This window comes from Rhinolophus sinicus, linkage group LG01, assembly GCF_036562045.2.
Source record: "Rhinolophus sinicus isolate RSC01 linkage group LG01, ASM3656204v1, whole genome shotgun sequence".
Classification (NCBI taxonomy): Eukaryota; Metazoa; Chordata; class Mammalia; order Chiroptera; family Rhinolophidae; genus Rhinolophus; species Rhinolophus sinicus.
The window spans coordinates 24,919,734-24,944,420 of NC_133751.1; the positions used below are offsets into that span (position 1 = coordinate 24,919,734).

General features: G+C 41.8%; 1 protein-coding gene across 1 annotated transcript in view; it reads left to right on the forward strand.

Annotated features, from left to right (window-relative positions):
* Positions 1-23,085, forward strand: part of ARHGEF26 (Rho guanine nucleotide exchange factor 26) — a 117,197-nt gene extending 94,112 nt beyond the window's left edge. The window contains exons 12-15 of the mRNA XM_019731993.2: positions 7,402-7,611; positions 18,943-19,010; positions 20,309-20,413; positions 20,900-23,085. Of these exons, the coding sequence (XP_019587552.2) occupies positions 7,402-7,611; positions 18,943-19,010; positions 20,309-20,413; positions 20,900-21,042 (526 nt within the window). The 3' untranslated portion in view covers positions 21,043-23,085. The remainder of the gene's footprint in view (positions 1-7,401; positions 7,612-18,942; positions 19,011-20,308; positions 20,414-20,899) is intronic.
* The last annotated feature ends 1,602 nt before the right edge of the window (positions 23,086-24,687 follow it).

The following is a 24,687-nucleotide window of genomic DNA, read 5'->3' on the forward strand; positions in this document are numbered from 1 at the left end:
TAAATACCATGCCTTGATTTGCTGTTCAGAACACTTGCCAAATTATCACTTTCTCGGTATAGGTATTTAGCTATAATTATGGAAAGTCCTCTTGCCCATTTGCAAAGCTCCCGTAGTTATCAGTCTGTTAACAAAGTGTCAGGGAATTTAAATGCATGATGATCTGTAAGGAAAATTAAAAGTAATAGCTAACTTTTACTGGCTGTGAGCCAGGCATGATTATAAGGGCTTTACATGCAATAAGATAATAAATGTATTGTCTCATTTTATCCTCAAAATAATACAAAGGGATTGGTATTGTTTACATATGAGAAAACGGAAACAGAGGATCAGTAACTTGCTCAAGATCACAAAGTGAGTGAGTGATAGAACTGGGATTTTTATAGACATTCTAAATCAAGTCTGTACTTGAACTATTAGTAAATATTTATTTCTTTACAGTCATTTATTATTTCACTGAAAATTTGTTCGCATAATTCTGAAATTACTATTGGTTGTGCGAGTTTTGACCTTTTAGAACTCAAAATAAGTTTCCGTGAAGTCCAATATTCTCCATCCCAAAAATGTTTCACTGTCAAATATTTTTTATTCCAGTTAAGCACAAGATCAGATATGGGGATTTAGAAATCATGTTTTCAGGTGGGGAAGAGAAACACGCTGAAATCTGCAGAGGAAGAATTCTCATGCATGAAGGAAAGTAGGAAGACTCTCCTTTGATCTTACAAAACCTCAGGGACTTGTATGGATCAGAACACTGGGAGAATGGCAGGGTCATTATTAACCCCCGAGAGAAAAGCAGGAGGGTCTAGGAGAGAATCTTGGAGAAGGACTTGAAGGAAGGAGGACTTAGAAATGTCACAGAGCCATAGAAGAGGAAGATAGAATTTCAGGAGGTCACATACTCAACATCCTCAAATTCTATGGATTCCAGAAATGGTGGTGAAATCCAGGTCATTGGATTTGGTGGGGTGTTGGGCCACAATGGGGAGCAATTTCACTGATAGATAGGCACAGGTAGCTGCTAGCTGAAGAGACATTTGTCTTGGCACCAGCAGATTCAAGCAAAGGTTTTTCAAGATAGGGAAGTTGTGTTAATGTTTTGTACAAAACCTGTGCAACAGGAGCTACCAAATAGGTAATAAAATAAATGTCAATATCTTGGCAATATATGCAGAAAATTGTATTTTGTTTTGGAAAATACTGGACAGCATGTTTTTCTTTTAAATTTAATTTAACTCTTTTACAAAAGGAAGAATTTGAAGTGCTGGTTGGGTTTCCATCTGTCAGATTTGGGCTCTAAAATAAAGCTGCAGAGCCAACGCTAAGGTGGAAGTGAGACAACTCACCCCGTTAGGGCTGAGGAGCAGGGGGTTGTGGGAAAGCTGGCCTTTCCAATCTAACTCTTCCCCCTCGTGTTTTTAATATGTCATACGGCTGGTTCACTCTCATTCTTTTTCAGCCTTTCTGACTGTTTTTATATGTTTATATTTTTGTGTGTATTTTAGAATCAATTTGATTGTTCCCCCTCTTCACCCATTTGTATTTTTTGGTGGGATTGTGTTAAAGTTATATATTAATTTAGGAAGAATCAATACTTCTATAATATCAAACTTTCCTGTCTATTCCCGCCTTCTTCTGAGGTACAGTATTTGAAGGCTCTCTTCATAGAGCAGAAATTTGTTAAATTTAGTCCTAAATATTTAATATGTTTTGTGGCTATTATAAATAAGGTTACTTCTTGTGTTATGTTTTTGAGTGTCATTTGTATATAGGAATGCCTGTTGTTTTTAACCTAACCACTTTACCGAATTTACTCTCATCTTGTAATACATTTTCAGTCACTGATGTCATCTGCAAATAATCAATTGTTTATAGGGAAAAAAAACCTCCATTGTCCAGTAGTCACTTCAGCTACACCCCTAGGCATCCACAGACACCTGGAATTATGGTAGTTTTCACTTCTATGCATTTATTACTTTTTAATTTATTTTTACCTTGAATTGTGAAATATTTCAATCATACAGAAAATTATCAGACACTAACATACCTATCATCCAGATTTAAGATACTAACTTTTTTGCCATATTTATAAGACATCTCCTTTATAAACATAAAAACCTGATATAGGGGGCGGCCGGATGGCTTAGTTGGTTAGATCACAAGCTCTCAACAAGGTTGCCTGTTCAATTCCCACATGGGATGGTGGGCTGTGCCCCCTGCAACTAAAGACTGAAAACAGCAACTGGACTTGGAGCTGAGCTGCACCCTCCACAACTAGATTGAAGGACAATGACTTGGAGCAGATGGGTCCAGGAGAAACACACTGTTCCCCAGTATTCCCCAATAAAAAAATTAAAAAACAACAGCAAAAAACCTGATACAATACTGCAGGTGTATGTAAAGTCTTTCCACAATGATCCCATCTTCTGCCTCTTGCTTCCCGGAGTCACTCCTGTGCTGAAGTTGGTGTTTGTCATCCTACACTCCCTACCACATAAGTGTATATGTAGTTTTGGTATTTTAAAAATGTATGTTGTATGTAGTTGTCAAATGCTGTCCTGATTTAAAAGTAATAAATATATACCTGTTATGGAAAATTCCAACCTTTCTAGAAATTTATGGGACAGAAAGTTAAAAGGGCTTCCATAATAATCTCTTAAGAACGCCGCTATTCACAATAAGGTGTATCATTGTTTCAAACCATGCTACTTGGTCACGTATGGTAGAACCAAACACTATCTGAGCTGCTTAACAAAAGAATGCCTTCCCCAGGGAAGAATAATTGTGGTATGTATTTACCACCATATCCTGTTCTCTACTGATAGTTCTTTATCTTGTTAAAAAAAAAAAAAAAAAAAAAAGACAAGACAGGAATCTCAACAAAGGTTACTGGACTTTAAATGGGTTTCAACAGGGAGAACCTTCATTGTTTATACCACAGAGCAACAGACTTATATAGATTTGATCGCTGCAGCTGATAGGAGCCGTTGCCTGCACAAAGCAGACAGCCTTGATGAGCAGCTGGTAAACTTGGAGCACATATAAGACAATCAGAGGAAGTCTACATATAAACCTCTCCATGCAAGGAAAGGTGGTTTTTCCATTTGCCTTTTTCTGAGCAATTTAACTTCCTAATTACATGATTCAAATTGTTTCAGAGACTATGTAAACCATATGTTTGCTAAATGGTAGAGACAAACATGGGGAAGTCTGATTAGCATCAACTTCCCTCAGGAAAGGGGTTTCTTTCCCGGCCCAGCTTAGCCTGCTTTATCCTTCTTGGACATGGGTGAGCAGAGGAGGGAAGTAGGGTTGGGAATAGCTGCATCTGGCTGTAGATTCTCCCGTCTGCCTTCTGCGTAAGCACCTATTTTAACACATATTTTTTCCTTCGGTATCAGCATGAGAGAGAGAGGTGCTGATTCATACTAGGCGAAGGAATTTCATTCACTATTTAGCAGATTTGGAGAGGGGAAAGTATGAGTATTTTGAACCTTTACTTTATGAGATTGTGTAAATGTGTATGTGTGTGAGAGAGTAAGAACATTGAGCAGGCTAGCAAGAGTGAGCTACTTTTTCGTTTTTGTTTTATTGGGTTTGAATAATAGTGGACAAGAATAAATAATTTACTAGAGCTAAATTAAGTTTTTTTAATATTAAATTCATTAAGAGTAGTGAAGAAGTTGTATACGTTATTTATTACGTGATGAAGTTTACAGGTCTAGATAAAATAATGATACTGGATGATTGCTATTGAATCTGTTTTTTTAAAAAAAGGCAGACAGATTTCCTGCATCCTATTTTTGGATTCAGAAATTGAAACAGTGGGAAAATTCCTTATTCAGGCCTATTCAATGCGACGGATGTACAGATGTGTAGGAATGTACACCTGGAGGGGAACTCACGTAGCTATGAATGAGGTGGCTGCAGTTTACCATCCAGCCTGGCATACGTGGTCTCAACGGTCACGCTCGCTCTTACTGGCATAGTAGTTGCTACCACTTAGGAGAACAGTTGAAAACATGCTATTCATTTATCTACTTCTTTTGTCTCTAATAACCCTAAAGACAAAGATTCAAAGCATGGATGAAACACAATTGCTGGTACTGTTTACGTTTAGATAGACACAGGGGGAAATGTGAACTCTGAAAATTAAGAGGAAAAAAGAGACGTCAGTATTTTATTCATATTAGTTTACATTTAGTTTCCTGTGAATGCCTCATCTGGAATTGTACTGGGTGAAACCACTTCATGCTGAAGATGTTTTGGAACTTGAGTCATCTTGAATGATGGCTTTATAGCATAACATTTCTTTGCCTTTTATTTCTTTGGAAATAGAGGGACTACCTATGCAGTGTCACTGTTTAGGGCACCACATAACCACCTCATGTGCACAGCATTAGGGTACTTGGGGTTTTCTTTCTGAAGCACAATTATTTTTCACCGGAAATGGGTGTCTTTGACTAACAGATCATCTTTTTGAACTTGTGAATTGGACCAAGAGTAACAAGAGGTGAAGAGAGAGAACTGTTTTTTCTCTTGCTTTTGATGTTGTTGAGGTTTTGCTTTTGTTTATTTTTGCTGTTGTTTGTTTGTTTGTTTGTTTTATCTTGAGTCCTGGGCTATTAAATCTCTATGTGAGATACCTAGAAAAACATTAAAAACTTTTTCTGCTCTGCCAAAAACTGACTGCTTTGTTTCTGGTAAACATGGTCTTTTAAAAAGATAACCTTATTTGTTTATAAAGCCTATTATCCTGCTTCCTCTTTCTATAAAAATCTCGTGAGCTTTGATAAGTCTCATTTTGATATGAGAAATACTTTGTATATCCTCAGTGTGGCTGTGCTGGTCTGTAGGCAGTTTCAGGAGTCTTTTGAGATGATCGTGCCATGTGAACTTTCAATAAATATAGATTATGACCCTAGCAACAAAAGACTAGGGTCATAAGGTAGTTTTTGCTTTTATATATGATAACTGTGTTTGGTTTCTTTTTTTCAAGGGGAGAATCTATCAAACTAAATTTTAGAAAAGATCATCAAGTTTTTCAAGGAGAGTTACAAGGGGAGTGGTTGACAGGCAGATGTCCACCACATAATGAAAGACATTCTAAGAAATCTTGAGCAAAATGGCCTATTCTGAAATTCCTGGTATAGTTGACTGGGCACAGGGTTATTCGTTTTTCTTAGGTCCCCTTAGTTCATACGTGTGTTTATCATTAAAGTAGTTATCTGATATTGTTCCTAAAATATATTCTGATTTATTGCACAGTCATCCATTTATTCAAGAGTTATTTACTGAGCTCTCCCATGTTCAGCTGCAAGGGTCCAGATGCACAATAGAGGGAAAGCTGTATTGAAACAGGGCTGGGGTCTTTTAAGGAGATGACTGTGTATGCAAGGCGTGATTATACCCGAGTACCAAGAAATCCAAGCTGGATAATTGAATAAGCATGAATGAGTAGACATGAAGGGTTTAAGGCTGGTGGAAAGGTGGTAGTGTCAATGTCTTGTAGGCGGTGGTGGGACAAAGATTTATTGGGGTTTCGTTATGGAAGGCAGTGTGGAGGTTCCTCAAAAAATTACAAATAGAATTACCATATGACCCAGCAATCCCTCTCCTGGGTATCTACCCCAAAAATCTGAAAACATTTATACATAAAGACACGCATGCTCCAATGTTCATTGCAGCTTTGTTTACGGTGGCCAAGACATGGAAACAACCAAAATGTCCTTCGATAGATGAATGGATAACGAAGTTGTGGTATATATACACAATGGAATACTATTCGGCGGTAAGAAAAGATGATATAGGAACATTTGTGACAACATGGATGGATCTTGAGAGTGTAATGCTAAGCGAAATAAGTCAGACAGAAAAAGCAGAGAACCATATGATTTCACTGATATGTGGTATATAAACCAAAAACAACAAAAGAACAAGACAAACAAATGAGAAACAAAAACTCCTAGACACAGACAATAGTTTAGTGGTTAACAGAGGGTAAGGGGGTGGGGGGTGGGAGATGAGGGTAAGGGGGATCAAATATATGGTGATGGAAGGAGAACTGACTCTGGGTGGTGAACACACAATGGGATTTATAGATGATGTAATACAGAATTATACACCTGAAATCTATGGAATTTTACTAACAATTGTCACCCCAATAAATTTAAAAAAAAAAAGATTTATTGGGGTTGATTAGAAGAGGTGAGTCGGAGAGACAGACGATGCTGGTTAGAGAGTGGTTATTGACATTGGGGTTACAGAGAGGTTGTGGTTGACAGTGATCACACGGTCTGTGGTATGATGATGGAGGGGTGGCTGAAGTAGGGCAGAGGACAAGATCGTTTGAGAAGGGGACATCAAGGAGCTGAGAGGCCAGGGTAATGGAAGCATCTGCTACATAGAAATTAAGAAAGAAGTAGTGTTGGGGAGAGACAGTGAGCCACCAACTGAGTCATGAGGGAGGATAAGAAGTGATCCCTGGACCTGGAAATGACTGTGATTAGGGGATGGAGACTGATGGCATGAGCTTCAGAGCTGAGAATTTTTGGGAGGAGGAAGTGGTCATTGTCAGGAAGCAGCAATGAGAAGCAAGCAGGCAGAGAGCCTTCAGGTGAGGCAGTGTTCTCTAGGGAGAGCCAAGTTTCTGTTAAGGCAAGAAGGTAAAGGGAGGGTGTAGAGAAGAGGCTAAGGACTTAGAAGACTTTTGCTGATTTCCCTAAATGATGGGCATTTCCAGAGGACACAGTGGAAGGGGTTCAGGAACCAGCGAGGAACTCAGGGAGGTGGGACTAGATTAGTTCTGTTCACAGTGATAGGGGAGGAGAGTCCAGGGTAACGATGAAAACTGGCATCTTGGGCATAAGCAGGGGGAGAGAGATTAGTCCTTGTGGTTTCTGAAGCAGGTGGTAAGGCTGTGCGTGTTGAAGAGAAGGATGGGTTGGGCATCGTGCCAGAAGCAAGCAGACCTCAGGGGCTCTTCTTCCCTGCTGTGCCTGGTGGTTTGGAGGCTGGGAGTAAGGCCTTGTTACCCAGAGCATGGGTACATTTGGGATTCCCACCTCCTCCTGCAGATGGAGGTAAGACTGGGGGGATGTCCACTTATTTGAGCGTTACCATGATGCATGCGTGTCTCACTTACTGTTTTAAACATTGCTTTTATACAATTTAGTATATCACAGAAAAATAGAAATGAATAGGTTTAATTTGGGGGGTTATATTGATTCATGATCAGTAGCTACAATTACAGATTCCAATTCATACTTTAAAATAAATCATTCTTTCCTTGTGCTTCCCTCTCTCCCCGGCCATCACCCCTCAAACTGTGACTTGAAAAGTGACGATGTCACAGTCTTATCCACTGAATTATTGACATGTTCTTTTCCTCTTTCTTTATAGTGAAGAAAGTTATAACGTCAATGATTATTCCTTAAGAGATCAGCTATTGGTGGAGTCTTGTGACAATGAAGAGGTCACTTCTTCTCCAGGGAAGAACAGCTCCACGATGCTTTATTCACGACAGAGCTCTGCCAGTCACCTCTTTAGGCTGACGGTCCTTAGTAACCATGCGAACGAGAAAGTGGAAATGCTACTGGGGGCTGAAACACAGTAAGTATGTACAGGGAGAGGGTCTCAGAATACTGGTATCAGTTTTCCATACCTAATTGCCCTCGGTCTACAGACTCCCTAGAAACAGTACACAGTAGCTATTTACTGTTTTTTGTTGAATACCTATTATGTGCCAAGCCCTGGGTCTAGCTGCTTTATATAGATCTCGGCTTTTCATTGTGATCCTTTCAGTGTCTTGAGAGATGGATATTAGTTTTGTCTCCATGAATCCTGATGGGTGCGTTGTACAGCAGTTCCCCCTTATCCAAGTGGGATATGTTTCAAGACCCCCAGTGGATACTATCCTGCAACCACAGATAGTATTAAACCCTGTATATACTATGTTTTTTCCTATACATACATACCTATGATAAAGTTTAATTTACAAATTAGGCACAGTAAGAGAGTAAGAACAATAACTAATGATAAAATAGAACAGTCATAACAGTTTACCGTCATTAAAATTATGTGAATGGGGTCTCTCTCTCTCAAAATATCTTACTGTACTGCATTCATCCTTTTTCTTGTGACCTGTGAGATGGTACAGTGCCTGTATAATGAGATGACATGAGGTGAGTGACGTAGGCATTGAGACATTGACTTTCTGATGATAGTTACTGGATGTGAAAGGGATGATTCACATCCAGGGTGGGACCAGGTGGAACTGGGTGAGGTTACTTCACGCTCTTCAGAATGACGAGCAATTTAAAATTTATGCATGGTTTAGTTTTGGAATTTTCTGTTTAATATTTTCAGACTTCTGTTGACCACAGGTAAGTGAAACCACAGAAAGCGAAACTGCAGATAAGGGGGGGACTACTGTATTTTAGGTGATGTAATTTTATATTCAGAGAGTGGCTTGACAATTATTTTATTTTAATCGTTGATAAAAGATATGATGCGTGAGCCCTAGTAATATGACTTAATTGGTAGTTTGAGGCTAGGCCATAAGTGTTCTTAGATAATGGAACTGAGGTAATTTCTCAATCACCTATCTTCAAGCAGACAGCAAAAAGCTCAGTGAGTTCTGTCCAAAGAGATACTCAGTTTGGAGAAATGTACTGACAAATCCTCTTTCCCATCCAGAGTTTATGCAGACGCTAAAGAGTCATCGTGTTTGCGCCTGCAGTTCTGCGAGCTATTAGTGTGCATTCCCTCCTCCCACTGGATGAAAGGAAGGGGGCAGAATTTTCACGTCCAGCTTTGTGATTTGGTCCATTTAGAGATACTTGACCAATTTATTTGTTTGGACACTGGAAACCTGCTCTTAGAACTATTATTATAGGCAGGTATTATGTTGGGTGAGAAAATGGGTCCGCGGAAGGAAATGAGAGGTTCCCTAATTCTTTCTCCTCTGCCTCCCTGGGCACATCTCCCACCCATGACCTCCAAGGTTCCCAGACGGTGTAATTAAAATGGATCAGCAGCTGGTGAATAACCATCCGGAGACTATCAAATCTTAGTGAGAGTAAACCCAACGAATATCTCTACTTTTTAAGAGTATTCTAACAGTGTTCCTGGATCATTAGAGACATACATTAAAAAAAAAAAAAAAAAAAGTGGGGGAGGAGTTAAAGTTAGAAAGGTTTCATATAAAACGTTAAAAAATTTTATATCCCTTGGCACTAGAAATAACTTTTTAAAAGCTGGAGGAAACAAGGAAGGCTAGGTTAATGTAAAGCTATTTGAGGGTTGAAAACAGCCAAAATAGAGGATTCCAAAGGCACCTGAGCGTTAACAGAGGGGATGAATAAGAAAAGGAGCTTCATCCAACGTGTTTGTTTATAAGACAAAGCAATGCCTTTCCCTAAAGATCCCAGAGTTCTTCCCGTGAACCGGCTGAGAAGCCCGGACACGTTCCCAAGCCTGCCCCTCTGTGTTTGCCCCTCTGGAGAGGGGACTTTGGGTGGGTGTGGTGCTTGCCCGTGTGTGCAGGTGACACACCAGCAGGAGACACACCCAAGACCAAGGCCCAGGAAGGCATTTCTTCAACTCTAAAAGTGATCAAACCCCTTGTTGAGAAGTTGCTATGTCTGAGCTTTGGATTTTCTATGACTTTAAGGATGAAAAAGTTTAAACACTTCGGAGATTAGTGCTGTCCAGATGTTCCAGAAAATTCTCAGAAACTAGAGATTTTCTTTCGTCATTTTCAGTTCATAAGGGTGAAAGTGCAGTTGGTTTTGCTTTGTGTTTTCCTTTTCTCTGTGTTTATAAGCATTGTTTGCTTCTTATTCAGACCTTGCCAACATATCAGCAGAGCTCTTCCTGACTGTCTTATTCATAGTTGATGTAATCCGCACCACTTGTGTCTGAGATTACTTGAAAAGAGTAAGAATTAAGCCGACCTGCCCAGTCCTTTCTTCACCAAGGCAACATCCTTTCCTGGGACACTCGGTAGCATTTGTTCTACCCGCCTGCTTTTCAGTCTTGCCATGGGCTTAATGGATGTTCCTCAGTTAGAAATGTTTTCAGAATGTCTAGTTATGTCACCCGTAACCCCATGGGTATGACTCATATTTGCAGTTCCTTAATTAATAGCAAGAGAACATTCCATAAGGGGCAGGGGGGCAGATGTCTCCTTGGGCACGGACAGAAGGAGTGATTCCCTCATTCTCCCCTACCACCATCTCAGTTACAGTGAAAAGGAAATAACTGGGCAAATACTTTTAAGCACACCAGGCCTAAAATAGCATTGATATTGAAAGAAAATATAGCCAAGATGCACTTTCCTTTAACACACAATTGGCTGTTTAAAAGTCTAGCAAATTGTTATATGCTGTGTTGGGAAATGTGCAGATCGTCACTGGTCTATCTGGTTTTGAGCAGTCAGAGTTTTGGTCTATGTAGAACGCAAAATGCATGGGTAAATACATGTTTTGTAGGTTTTCTCTCTTTTATATGTAGTTAATATGGTTCGTTAGCAATCTAGTGAAGAAAACAAGGTTTTCACCGCCATGCTGTCCTTGACTAATTGCAGAATGTCACACCAGTCTATGTATATCCTTTGGTTGCTCATTCTTTGGTTTGAAAAAGAATGGGGTTCATACTTAAATATTTACCTTCTTTGAAAAGCTATTTTTAGTAGAGGCCACCTGGGAATACACAAAATATAAAATCAGCAGTAGACAGGGTACAGCTGTTTGGTACAAGGACAACTCCATAATCGCGACAGTGACATTGTGGAAGAACAGATCGATCGCTTTGATGACAAAGAATGCGGAAAAGCTCACGCAAAGGAAATGGGGCACACACTTGGTGAACATCTGGGATGTCCCAGGCACGGAGCCAGGTATAGAGCCCGAAGAAGGGACCCCATGGCTGTTTCTAGGGAAGCATAAAACCTCAGAGCTGAAGGGAGCATCTGAGTAAGGTGATCCTAAATCCCGTTTCCCCAGGAAATAATACGGTGACCCTGATTATATAATAGATCTCTAGTCCAACTCCTTCCCCCCCACCCCCCGCCGACATAAACTGAGACTCACAAAGGTGAGGTGATTTACCTGATGTTGCACAGGAAGTGAGTTGTTGCCAAAGCTGGGACTAGTCTGGATCCAGTGTTTCTTTTCCTAGTAACAAAGTTTAATCTTGTTACTGAGAATCCACCAACCCATAGACAGTTCTTCCCCGATCTTGCTGCCTCAGTTGGTCCCATTCTGGATTTGAAAGGGAAACTAGGAAACCAGTTGCTAGTAAACGTGAGAAACTACTAAAATGTGGATTTTAAGTCCATAGACTCTAAAAAGGAAATAGTTTGTAGAAACTCAGATGGTAAATTTAGGGTATCATATGGTGTGAAATATTTTATAATAGAATGCCAACTAGATATTGTATCCCCAAAATTATTTGCCACTTATAACTACCTCTTTTGGTTCCTTTGCCTGTGAGTTTCCCACTGCCTGGAATGCCCTCATCAGACTTCCTCGAATTACCCAGGGTCCCATTTCTCTGGGCCCACGCTCTTTCCTCTACCAGCAAGCCTCTCAGGGCCCATCTTGTCCCCAGGAATCACGAGTGCTTGCTGTGTGTGCCACGCTGGTTAGTTCATTTTTCTCATGTTTTCTGTCTCGCCCATCCATCCTCCACTGTAGTACCCTCAACCCCACCTACCCCTGGATCTCTCCTTCCCGTTACAGCTGAACTTCTCAAGAGAGCAGCCTTCATTTCTCCCTATTAACAGTGCTTTTTATTGGGCACCTGCACCCTTTCAGGCGCTATTCTAAGCACCAGGATGCATAGTACAGAGACCACATTCCTGCCCTTTGGGGGCTTCTGTCCCAGTGAGCCACTTATGCCTGTGTGCTTCCCGCCCTCAAGGAGAGTGACTGTGGATGGCAGTGAACTTTTGCCAGTCTGCTTGGGCACATGGCCTGCAATGAGCTGGGACAGTGGGGAAGTATTGCTTCTTGATCCAGTTAAAAACATGTATAAGTGCCATGAAGACAACAAAGCCAGTTGACGTGACCTGGAGGGAATGCCGAGTGCTGGGCATGGGGATGTGTTCTCTCAATTAGATGGTGCAGGAGGACTTCTTTGAGGTGACATTTGAACTGAGCCCTGAGTGACGAGAAGCAGTTTGCACGGCCAGCATGTTCTAGGCAAAGGGAACGGCCAGTGCAGAACTCCTAAGGAAACGTGTTGGACGTCGTCACACTTGGCCTTGAATGCAGTGATTGTGGCTAGATGCGAATAAACCAGGGAGAGGGTGGTGGGCCAGAGGCGATGGGTGTTCCAGACGCCAGCAGAGGCCAGCGCGTTTCAGAGCAGAGCTGTCCCAGGGTAGTCTGTGGGCTTTCAGCCTTCACACCGTTACCAGCCTGGCACGAGGGAAGCAGTTGTAAGCTTACAGTAATGTGACCTTTGTGTAGCATTAAAGCATGGGATTGTTTTACCAGGATTTTATTTTTATTGGATTTCTGAGACTGCTTGGTTCACGGTGGATTTGGATGATGAAGACCGTTTCTTCACCACAGATGTCTTGAGAAGCACTGACCTAGAGCCTTATCAGCCATAGTCAGGAGTTCCCTGGAAGACTGGAGTGGAGGCAGAAGTTTCCATGGGGAGAACAGTTAGGGCCACGCTGGAGTAAGGACAGGGAATTCTGGTGGTGGCTTGGGCGGTGGTATATGAAAGGAGATGGAAACAGTATACTTTGGAGGCAGGGACGACAGGACCGACTCGTGGACTGGATGAGTTGGGGTGACAATGAATGAAAGGAGTCGATGACGTTCTGGGTTTTTGTCACCGTATATCAAGTTGCTCCTTAGCCATGTTCAGTATGGCTTCTTCTGCCGCCCTGTTGAGGGCACTAATCAAAAGATTAGCAGTGACTTCAAAGTTTCCACATCCAGCAGCCAAGTCTTCCTCTTTCTTTACCTCTAACATCTTCGGCTGTTGTTGACCCTCAGCTCTCGTGCTAACCCCTTTTTGAACTTCTGTCTCAACCTGTTACCTGTGCTCACTTAGTTTTCCTGCCACGTCTAACCACTCCTCTTCGCCTTCCCTTCAGACGTGCAGACTGTCTAAAGCCAGTCATCACTGCTACCCACTGCCTCCCTAACAAGCACATTTCTGCAAATGGTGCCATCGACACCAACTTGCGTTGTCCAGTTTGGAGACTTGGTTTCATTTCTGATGTTTCCAGGTCTGAACACATCCATCATCGGCCAGTTCTTCCTGTACAAAAGTCTATTGCAACTTTCCACACATTTCCGTCCCACCACCTCCTTCCTAGAACAACCCATGTATCGCTTACTTTTGGAACCACCCAATAGCATCCTTCTGTCCGGTCAGTGCCTCATGGTTTTATTACTAATTCCCACACTCAGCTCTGGTTTTGTCCTCTTCTCACTTTGTACATAGCAAGTTCCCAATAAATATTTTTGGAATTGATCCGTAACTAATAATATACTTAGCTTTTCTATATCCAAGGCAAGGTAGAGTAGTAGCTACATGTAGGGAAATACGGCCTCTCTGTCAATCTTGACCATCCTTTTTGTGCTGCTGGAGTATGTTTTCTCCAAGTTCCACTTGTTTTTCAACGTTTGCTATTAGGATGTGCTTCAACTGTTTTTAAGAATATACATTGAAGCCATGTATATTCTGTTATATCAGTTTGCCTGTTAAAGATCTTAAGTCATTGTATTGTTAGTGAGACAGTAGTCTGTGAAAAATACAAAAGCTTACCCTTTTATATAAAAGGACAAAGGAAGAATGTTTTACCACTGTCATTTCTTTTCCCTCCGGGTCTTTCAAGAGGAATGTGGGAGCCAGAGAGCCCCCTTTGTCTGCCTTCATTAAAATGAAGCACAGACAGCTGCAGCTGGCACCGACCAGAGGCCACGACAAGTGGCGTCCTTGGCATCCCGCATTCACAGTGGAATTTGGATAGCATTTTGGTCCAGTGTATGCAGTGATGGGACATCAGGACATGTCCAGTGATGAATGCAAACTTTCTTCACCCATTATATTTAGCTATAGGATATAATCACCTTAAAGTGTAAATCAAAGATTCTTCTCAAAGTTTCTCTCTCACAGAAGGAGCTACAAGCCTAATGAATGTGGTTGGTCCTGTCAGCCATTCAGATAAAGCAATTCCTGGGCCTCCTGATAAAGGGGCATTGTTTGCAGGGAGTCTTTTGCGCTCTTCCTGCTTCTGTTAATGATTTAATTCACAGCAGGAAGTAAATGGGATGGAATAAAATTGTAACTAGTATGTCTGACATACTCGTTTACTTCATCCTTTAAGAAAAACCCACAATATCAAGATGACAATTTATATGGAAAAATGTGTTTATTACAAGTTGTAGTGTGTTTCCCTCATTCAATCTGGAATCTATGCCCAGTAATGGGCTTGTACATTTTACAGAGCCTGTCAGAATACTTCGTCTTGTGTAATCCTCACCACTGACCCCGATAAAACAGGAGGACAGGTGATGGTATGGGTCTTTTATTATCAAGGAAACAGATAATTGACCCACGTTAGGTTAACTCCAGGATTCTGAACCAGATGAGGTCTCAAGAGCTACTTAATATGATAAATAAGAAATGATTGATTTACCTTTATTACATGCCACAAAGTCTAAATTGGAGAACTCTTTTAATGGGCTACGATAATTATTTTGCTTTGGTCAGATTTTGTAAAGTAGGTAAGTTGAGCTGGTGTCCAGCTTTCTCAGGCTTTGTCACACAGCATCATGATGACATTTCTTAACCCTGTGGGCTTTCTTCCATGGATCAGTTTATTGAACTCATCTCTTTGAGTGTGTGAGAGAAGGAACCAAAACATCCTCCCCACATCCTGCTCCTTGTGAAGGCTTGGGAGACTTTTCCCCCAAGGCCATGGGGATAGGAGTTTCAAAAGGAATACAGGTGAATTTGTAGGCTGTGAGAAGAAACACAAAAGGTAGGCGACCAAATGCCACTGTAAGAAGGATACAAGGCAGGTTAGACAGCAGCTGAGGTCTCTTGGCTTCTACTGAAACATCAGGAAGATTCCGTCAGTGATGAAGTCCTCAGTGGGCTTTCCATTCCATTCTCATCCACCACCCTGCTCTGTTCAAAGTTCGCGTTCCACTTTCTCAGTAGGTATCTCTCTTTTCTAGCAAATGCCTGCTATTCAGTGAAGAGTCCAGCTTTGCTGTATCTCTGACCTTCGTGCAATTAAGTTGAAACCTACTATGCTTAATTAATTACATGAGAGGCAGAGCAAGGTGTTTACCACAGGTAGGTCCTGTATAGGGAGCTGTCGATGCAGCATTTCATGCTATGCACAGAGAACTTGGGGGTTATGCTTTTAAGATATTTATGTGAAAAGAGTCTCTTCTCAGCCCAGTCTTTCTCCCCGTGTTTTGTGTAGGGCACTTTATCCCAGCACGTCGCATGCAGCGTGTTTGTTTTCTGCTCTGTCTGCTCCTTCACACTGAGGGCTGTGAAGAGCAAGAAATCCTGTTTTGCTCACTTTGCAGCCTCAGACTCGCACAGGGCCCCTGCCCAGGCAGGTGCTCAGTGAACGCGGAAGAAAGGAGTGGCCAGTGGAGTCTTAGAAGTTGATATGCCCAGGTCGACATTACTGCAGCCCTGTGTATTCTATCACTTTGTTTGGACAAAGGGAAAAACATTCTATGAACTGGGTATGGGGGAGATTGTGACTTCATGTCGATTGTTTCATAATGTCCCTGGAGAACATAGCTGTCTGGAGTGAGCCCTGGACTTTATATCTAAGTTTAAGAATGGGTATGTCTGTGGCCTGGTTTATTCTTGTTCTTGAATTCCTTCTCATATCGAGTCTCCTCCCTGCTTTAGAGATGCAATGCTTTCTGCTTGCTGATGGGAGGGAGCTCCTTGGCAGGGCTCTTGGAAGCCCCCGGGGAAGTCGTGCGGCTTTGACAGCCTCTGACTCAATTGAAGCCATTTCAAGAAGGGGCTCCTTTTAGCGAGGCAACAAGGAGTGTCTTGTTCTGTCCTCTGGAGTCCCTGTGAGGGGCCGCCGTGTCTAAGGGATGCCATTAGCATCCAGGCAGCTTGCCACAGGAGGGAAAGATTTCATCTGGACTTCTGGAAACTGGCTGCAGGGTGAAGCCGCCGCTGAAACTGGCCACTCGATGCCAGACAAGGGCCAGGCTGGGGAAATCTTACAATGAATGGCTGCAGACAGCAGTGAGGCCTGTGGAGAGATGCATGGGAAGCCAAAGACGAGTGAGTCTGACTTGTTTGGGTATAGACAGACACAAATGGGTCATCTTAGATTTCTCTTGGGGAAAAGCTCTTCCATCCGTAAGATGATTTTTCGTTTTCAGTTGCCTTTATACTTGGCAAATTCCAGTTGAGCCTGAGTTAAAAAAAATAGATCTTACCCAACAAAGAGATGATATCAAATATTTGAGTATTTGCTTGGGATTGTTTTAAAGGAAGTTGTGCTTTACTTGTTCCTGATAAAACCATCCTAACACCCTTTGTTGTTCTGTATTAGGGAGAGACAAAGTTTTTAAAGGCAAGACAGTATCATCAGTTCTCATGTAAATTGTGCGTATTGCTCCTTGGCATGCCAGCGTGCCCAGGCCCAGCCTCATTCTTTGAAAAAGAAGTCTGTTTTTCTGCACACTGCAGTTTCCACGCCTCCTGCCTTCCCTCATTATTTTGTAAGCACCTGCTCGGGGACATCACCTCTCAGCTTTACATACTGACTGCACCACTTGGCCGTTTTACTGTGAGCAGGCACTTAACACTCCAGACTTCAGCTCTGTCCTCTGGAAAAACGGAAATTATTATGGTACTGTCTTCTTCCCAGATTGTTGGAAAGATTGGATTAGATGATACTTTCAAAATAGAAAAAAAAGTACCGCACCTGACACATGAGTGCTCCGTAAGTGTTAAGAACAAGACCCAATTCTTGCCTTCTTGGGAGTGATGTCCTGGTAAGAGACACTGGCGATAATGCAGTGAACCTTATAAATACCGTGTTTCCCCGAAAATAAGACCTAGCTGGACAATCAGCTCTATGCGTCTTTTGGAGAAAAATTAATATAAGACCCCGTCTTATTTTACTATAAGACCGGGTATAATATAATATAATATATAATATATAATGTAATATATTAATTAATATAATACAATACCAGGTCTCATTTTTGCTCCAAAAGACGCATTAGAGCTGATTGTCTGGCTAGGTCTTATTTTCGGGGAAACAGGGTACAAGATGCCTGCCTTCATGAGGCTTACTGTTGGCCCGGAGTGTGAAAGAGCTGTGCAGAGCGGTGTGTCGGAAGAGGTGTGTCAGAGTGGGATGGGACAGAAGTGTGGGTTCACGCATCAGGAAGCACCTGGAGGAGGTGAGGCTGATATTTTCAGTGTGGAGTGGATATGTTGAACCAAAGAAGCCGGATACAAAAGTGGACACACTATAGAATTCCACTATCAGAAAGGACAGGATAGGCAAAAGTAGTCTATGGTGATGGAAATCACATCAGTAGCTACCTTTGTGGGAGGTGATTGATTGGAAAGGGACAAAAGGGAACCTCTTGGCAAAAGGGAAACCCTTGACCCGGCAGCATGTATACATGGATATACCTAAGTAAACACTCACAGAGCTGTATACACGTTAAGATCAGTGCTGTGTTTTAAGTATGTTCTTCAGTTGAAAATTAGTGATGATGAGTGGGCCTAGCTAAGTAAAAACAGAGGGAAGGTCATATTTGAGAGTGTGAAGAGCAAAGAGGAAAGGGTGTGGGACAGCATGACATATTCCAGGGCTGTAACAAGTCTGCTCTGTTTGCATGGAAGGATAGAGATAAATGGGGGTGATGGTGGGGTGACAGTGGGAAGCATCTTTTAGGTGCAGGCTCTGATGGAGAAAAATGTTCAAGTACTGGGCATAAAAGCATCCCTTCGTAAGAAGGGAGAGGGGCCTAATAAAAGTTGGTTAGACTGGCAGATGTTGGGAATTCTGTGTAGTATTCTCATTCTTCTCACAGGCTTTTGGGAGAATTACATGAAATGATGGATATCAAGTGCTTGTATCTGCCAGGTAATATGGGTTTAATAAATGCTTCTTAAGAGAACTCAAAGTATGCATGGGTGTGTGTGTGGTTCACTTAATTGCAATCCTAATATTTGACTTTCCAAGTCAAAACTGAAGGTGATTGTATTATGGAGTAGTGCTTGCTTGTCTGAAACTTTTGATCCTTTAGTTATTATTTTGTTCCATGTAACTATAGCTTTATATTGTATAAAATGTCTTTTTTTTTTCCTTAAAGAATTATTTTTGGCTGTACTCATTAAACCATTTTAAGCATTTGAGAACAGTCTAAAAAAGGTCAAAGAATTTCTATTTCAATAAGGCTCATATTTGGCAATATTAGTTGTATGGGGAACAAAACAACTTTAAATATGTCAAGTTTCTCATCTTTTCCAAAATAGTTTGGGGGTGGGGAGGGGAAAGAGAGGGAGTGGAGAGAGACTGATGAAGATTTTTACAATAAAATTGAATTTTTTGAAATATTAAACATTAGATTCTAAGTGTACTAAAACATCTTTTGGAGATTACAATGTGTTAGTGTAATCAGCTCTTTATTAAATGTTTAACTGTCATGTAAGAAGTTCCACTGAATAACTAGCCATATTCATTCCGTATCTTTTGACAATGACTAGTTTTCGGCCTATTTTCGATTTCCCAGATTATCATTTAATTTCTTACCCTTGTTTTGAAGGCCAGCCCCATACCTCTATAGAGAATGTCTTCCCTGTGTTTTGGAAATGGCTTTTCATTCTAGAACATTCTTCATGCTGTGTCTAAACACCTTGAATCTCTCAACCGGATATGCCCTCTGTGTTTAGGAGTGATCGAGCCCGCTGGATAACCGCGCTGGGACACAGCAGTGGGAAGCTGCCCCCGGACCGAACCTGTAAGTACATCTGGAGCTGTCTGCTCTGGAAGGTGGAACGCGGAGGGGTTCTGCCCTCTGCTGGTCGCTGCCGTCTTAATGGTTATCACCACACTCCCTGCTTTATAAATTTCCCCCAAGATTTCCCTCCTGCCGCTCTACATCAGAACTGGGTGAGCCCTGCTTTGGAAGTCAAGGGGTCTGAATTCAAATTCCAGGTGCAGGTCTTTGTTGTATACACATGGGGAATTGTCGCATTTCCTTCTTGAGCCTGTTTAATCTGCAAGTCAGGTGCATCATTATATGTACAACACAGGGTTATCAGGAGGATGAAGTTAAATAATATACATTGAAAGCCCTGCTTGAACTGTAAAGCTCTGATGCAAATTAATGGTCATTAGCTGCATATTTAAGCCTTCTCCATACTGACTGAATCTAAGCTGAAATGCATTTTTAACCTTAAAGAATATAACCACTCCCTTTGACCTTTTTTTTATTAAAGTGACAATAGTAACAAAATATGTATTTCATTCTTCTAGAGAGCTAGGAGCTGGGGTGGTACAGGGTGGTATCATGGGATTATTGGCTCCTTATCTTTGATGATATGCTTCTCTGGCTGATTCTAGCTGGAAGGTCAAATTCAAAGAATTAGGGCAGCAAAACTGCTTATCCTAGAGCAAAAATTATAGCTTTCAGCTTAGAGCCAAAGCTAAAGTGATTGGTGTGAAAGTTCCCGAGAATCAAGTTTTTTGAAGTCACGTCAGTCATTACGAAATCCCCGAAGTTAATTGTTTTATTATGAGTTAGCATTTTGGGAAAACCCTGACATGTTCCCTAACTTTTGGGTACAGATCTCTTTATTTCTAAGCTTCTTCCGCAGCCTCCACGTGCTGCTTCTGATGGGCTGGGGCAGCATGCCGGATGAGAGCCTGGAGAACTGGATATATAACGGATTTGATCACCAGTTGCATGCCCTTGGCACATTATCTGTCTGCTTGCCTTGGTTTCCCCAATGCACAATGGCTGTTTTCTGCTCCATGATGTGACATAACTAATGACTCCTTCTCAAGGCTTTTATTGAGGGAGTCCATACATTATAAAAGGCCTTTCGATTTTGAGCTGCTAAAATTCTAAAGCTCTGAGCCGAGTAAGAGAGTTCTTGGAAAAGATTTTCTGCTTCTTGATAGAAGCCTGACTTGTTTGGATCAATGCTGGCCCTGAATTGCACAGAAAGACTGAGTAAATGTACACTATTGATTTGTACCTGTTTTGTTTTTCGTTTGCTACTGGAAGCTCAGTATGTCCCCTTTCCTCCGCAGCACTAACCCAGGTGGAAATCATTAGATCATTTACTGCCAAGCAGCCAGATGAACTCTCCCTGCAGGTGGCAGACGTGGTCCTCATTTATCAACGTGTCAGTGATGGTGAGTGGAAGTGTGCTTACGGGACACTGGTGGTCTAGCATTCAGTGTGAAGAACCAAGAAGTCTCCTTTTTGTTATTAATGTTCATTTTCCACATCCCTTCGGTTTTCTTATGCACGTGCCTCTCCGCTATCTACACTTTATTGCTTTTACATGTTTTTGAATAGGGATGCAGTCACATGGTTTGTTATTCAAAAGGAACCATGCAAAGCCTCCCTTCTCAGCTCCCCCAGTGACCTAGTTCTCATTTCCAGAGGTTCTTCCTTCCACAGCTCAGCCAGGCTCATGCACTCTCTCGGCTGCCTCACTTCAGGGCCTCTGATCATGTTCTGCCTCTGGTATGTCACTCATTCTCCCTTGAAACCTTGCCCTCTGTTCCACCTCTCTCCTCACCTTTCATTATCTGTGGTACCCAATATCCTCCCCGGAGCCGAGCGTGGTCAAGACTCATCCAAATGCTTCATGAGGATCCTGTTTTTCTTTGCAGGCTGGTATGAAGGGGAAAGACTGCGAGATGGAGAGAGGGGCTGGTTTCCTATGGAATGTGCCAAGGAGATAACCTGTCAAGCTACAATTGATAAGAATGTGGAGAGAATGGGACGTTTGCTAGGACTGGAGACCAACGTGTAGCCTCTCTGATGGCCTTTTGTTACTGCGCGATTTGCACTACATCATGGTGGGCTGGTTGGTTCTGGGCTGGTTTTGTTCATTTTAACACAGCCTATTGAATTAAAAGAATGAAAACATTTGCCTTTAAGCTTGCCAGGTAGTTATGTTCTCTCAGGAGAACAGCTACTGGATAGTTAGTTCACAAAGCTCAGTTTGTGTTCCACAACCTTCTTGCAAACCTCTAGGCAAACAGAATAGCTGAGCCGTCCACCTCAGGGATCCGGCGGCCTCAGCTCCTTCTAGCTGCACCATGTCTGACATAAAGAAAAGCATGGAAGATGCTGTAGCCTGATTTTCCCTATCCTCACTTAACCAAGAACGTACTATCCCTCTTTAAACATCTCCTGTATACGGTTCTCCTCGTATTAGCAAGGTTTTGTATCTTTAAGGAATGCCCAGTTTTATAAATATTTTTCTGCCTCTTGTATTACAGATCTGATTATAATGCTATGTTGATTTGAAAAGGAACTGATGAGCTAAGTTTTTCTAAACCTATTCCCAAGAAAGGGAAATGGTCACTTGAATCTTTGCCACCTCTTTCCTCAACAGAAGGGAAGGAGCCTTAATTAAAAAAAGACAGTCCATCTCACCCAGTGTTTGTCTTAGATAAGTAGTCTATTACAACCTAAGCTACTCTAACAATATAGAATTTAGATGCTTCACATGTGTGAGAAAATCTTGACTATAGGACAGGGGTCCTATATTTAAAAATAAGCCCAAATGAGCTGATAAACTGACGTGAGGCTGCTTTGCCTTCAATAATGCAAGGTTTTTGACTATTCCTAGTCCCATTCCCTGGGAAATGGACTGAAACACACTTTAACTGTCTCAAAGAAGATAAAATTACGTCTTACAAGGTATCAAAAAGCCAGCATGGTACTTAATTGAAACATAACATTTTGACTTTGATGGGAGCCCATTTTATTTTGCGCTGAAGGCCTCGTTTGCTGGATTTGGAGTCTCTCTTTACTGTAGATTTCTGCAGAACGATTTCCACTAGTGCAAGAAGAGAGAAAAGTCATTTTTAAAGTATGTTTCGTAAACAGGAAATGAGGGTTTAGAAGACAGAGGGGGTGAAGTGATTTTTACTGGCAGCTATGTTCCCTCTCTATTCCATTCTCTTCCACAAAGGGTTAAACCTGGCAAAGGATACGCGTTATTCAAGACTCAGATCTTTGTGTGACATGTCCCAGCTACTGTCTGCCTACCAGTTCCCTAAATTGAGTCAAGTTGCGGAAACCTAGTAGTACAGAGGTAAATATGCTTAGCTCACACGCCCTGTATCCTGCCATCTCAACAGTGAGCCACGGTGGGGCACCCTGGGCTTTCTCGCCTCTGGATTGCTCTTCTTCCCTATGCATACATTTCTGGGTGCAAAATACATGCTAGGCCCTGAGTTCCCTGAGGTCCCAAGCAGTCCGTCAATGAAGTAACAGCAATGGGCCACAGCGAGAGATTTTTCCACCTGGTAAATCAAGAAGTCTGTCTCCTCTTTTGTGTCACAGGCTTTGTGGAGGAGAAGCTAACAAGTTGTAATCTAATCTAATGTGATGTTTTTTTATTTAGGAAGGAAGGTAAATTTGTTGCTTTGCAAAGGGATCATTTTGTTTTATTTTTGCTAACACCCAGTTGAAGCTACAAAGCAACTATACGAATCCTGTGAATTAATTTATAAGTAGAGATGTTAAACGGTTTTGGAAATGTGTGCATCTTATAAATCAAAGCCTTATTTAGCAAACAGGTTAATGCCGTTAGTGGATAAAGAGTTGTTTTACGGCAGGTATTTAACAGATTCACATGGTTAAGTTCAACCGTGAATTGTCATTTTTACATGCCACAGTATTGTTTTCCAACCTAGTTCAGTTTCTTTGACTAGCTTCTCTGAATTGTACAGTATCATTCAGTGACCTGTGGAGAACACAAGTACTCATTTTTGTCCCAGTGAATTGAGACTGCTAGTATACTTTTGGCAAAATATGTGAATTTATAAAGATTTTGTATATACTTTTTTGTGCTGATGTGATTTAATTTATTGCAGGAGGTATTCGCTTAAGTATACAGTTTGCTGAATTCTTGGCCACAGTTCTACTCAAAAGGTCCCTGTAGCTAACACAGGGGGCACTGGCCTTTCTTCTTTGGGTACATGTTGCCATCCGCTGCCCTGGAAGGCTGGAGCATTTTTAAGAGCTGAGCCTTTCTGTTTCTCCTCATAGTTGCCACAAAACTGCATGACCACATAGCTTATCTTAAATAGTCCCTAGTTCCCTAACTGCTCTTGATCCCTGGAGTGTATCTTTTTCATTTTGGCCATGCAGTATCTGAACCTTTGTGCTTGTGAAATTTCACCACCTTGTGAATCTTGTTGGAGGCCAAGAATGACTTCTCTATTTTTTTTCTCCTACTTCTGTCAGAAGTCGAGTTTTCTGCTTAGAGTCTCACAGGCTGAAACCAAAATGCTGGCTGGCTGCTTTCTGAACTGGCGCTGGGTGTCTTCTTTCCAGTCTTACCTGCTATTCACAGAACTCAGTTCTTTGTGATTACAGGGCTGAGACCCGTGGCTTTCCTGGCCGCCAGTGGGGACGGGGCGATACAGCTTCCAGTGACTGTTCACATTTCTTGTCATGTGGCTTCTTCCCTCTTTAAGGCAGCAGTAGCATGTTGAATACTTCGCCCACTTGGAATATTTCTGACTCCTTCTTATGCTACCAGCTGGAAAAAAAAAAAAAAAAACTCTGCTTTTAAAAAACTCATGTAATTATATTAGACCCACAGGATAATCTCCTTTGTGAGTAACTCAAAATCAACTGTTTTGGGGTCATAATAGATGTGCACAGTTCCTTTGCCGTGCTATGGCACATAATCACAGGACCAACACCACGGGAGCAGAGAATTCTGCCTACTACACCTGACATAAAACTAAAATGCTAGATACTTGTTTCCTAGCATCCCTTGCAGTTAAAATACAGCCATAATACAGTACTAAGGGCCTGGCAGGAAATAAAACCTTGTTCTGGAAGAAGCTAGCGTCATCTTAGTTCTCAGTTACTTCCAAAAACAAATTATCAAAGGTTCAGCCCCCCCCCAAAAAAAAATCACAGAAAAAAACTGACAAACTCACAGGGACCCTAGATACTGAAATCATTAGATAGAGGCAATAGAATAATGGTAATACTGGTAGCTATGTTTCTGGAGAGAAATAGCCAAATTTTAAAATTCAACACAGAACTACTAACTACAAGAAGTGACAGATAAAAACTAGAACTTATAGACCTGGGTTTAACATCAGATTAGATTGTTAAAGATATCAGTGAACTGGAAGAGAGGCTAGAAGAAACCTACAAGGAAGCACGGAGAGAAGAGAGCTGGAGGACGCAAGAATTGAACTGAAGCCCCAGAGGAGAGGGAGAGGGAGCTTTGGTAAGGGGACTGCATCTTCATAGCCCTGCTCTGGCCAGTCATAGGATGTAGACTGTCCCCAGAGAGAGGAAGTGGCCTTGGGTAAGGCGACTCCCTTCAGCTGAGGACAATTCCTGAAGAGGGCTGATGGGTGAAGCTGTCATCTGGTAGCACTTCCAGTGCTCAGGGAGGAAGCCTGTCAGTCCTGAG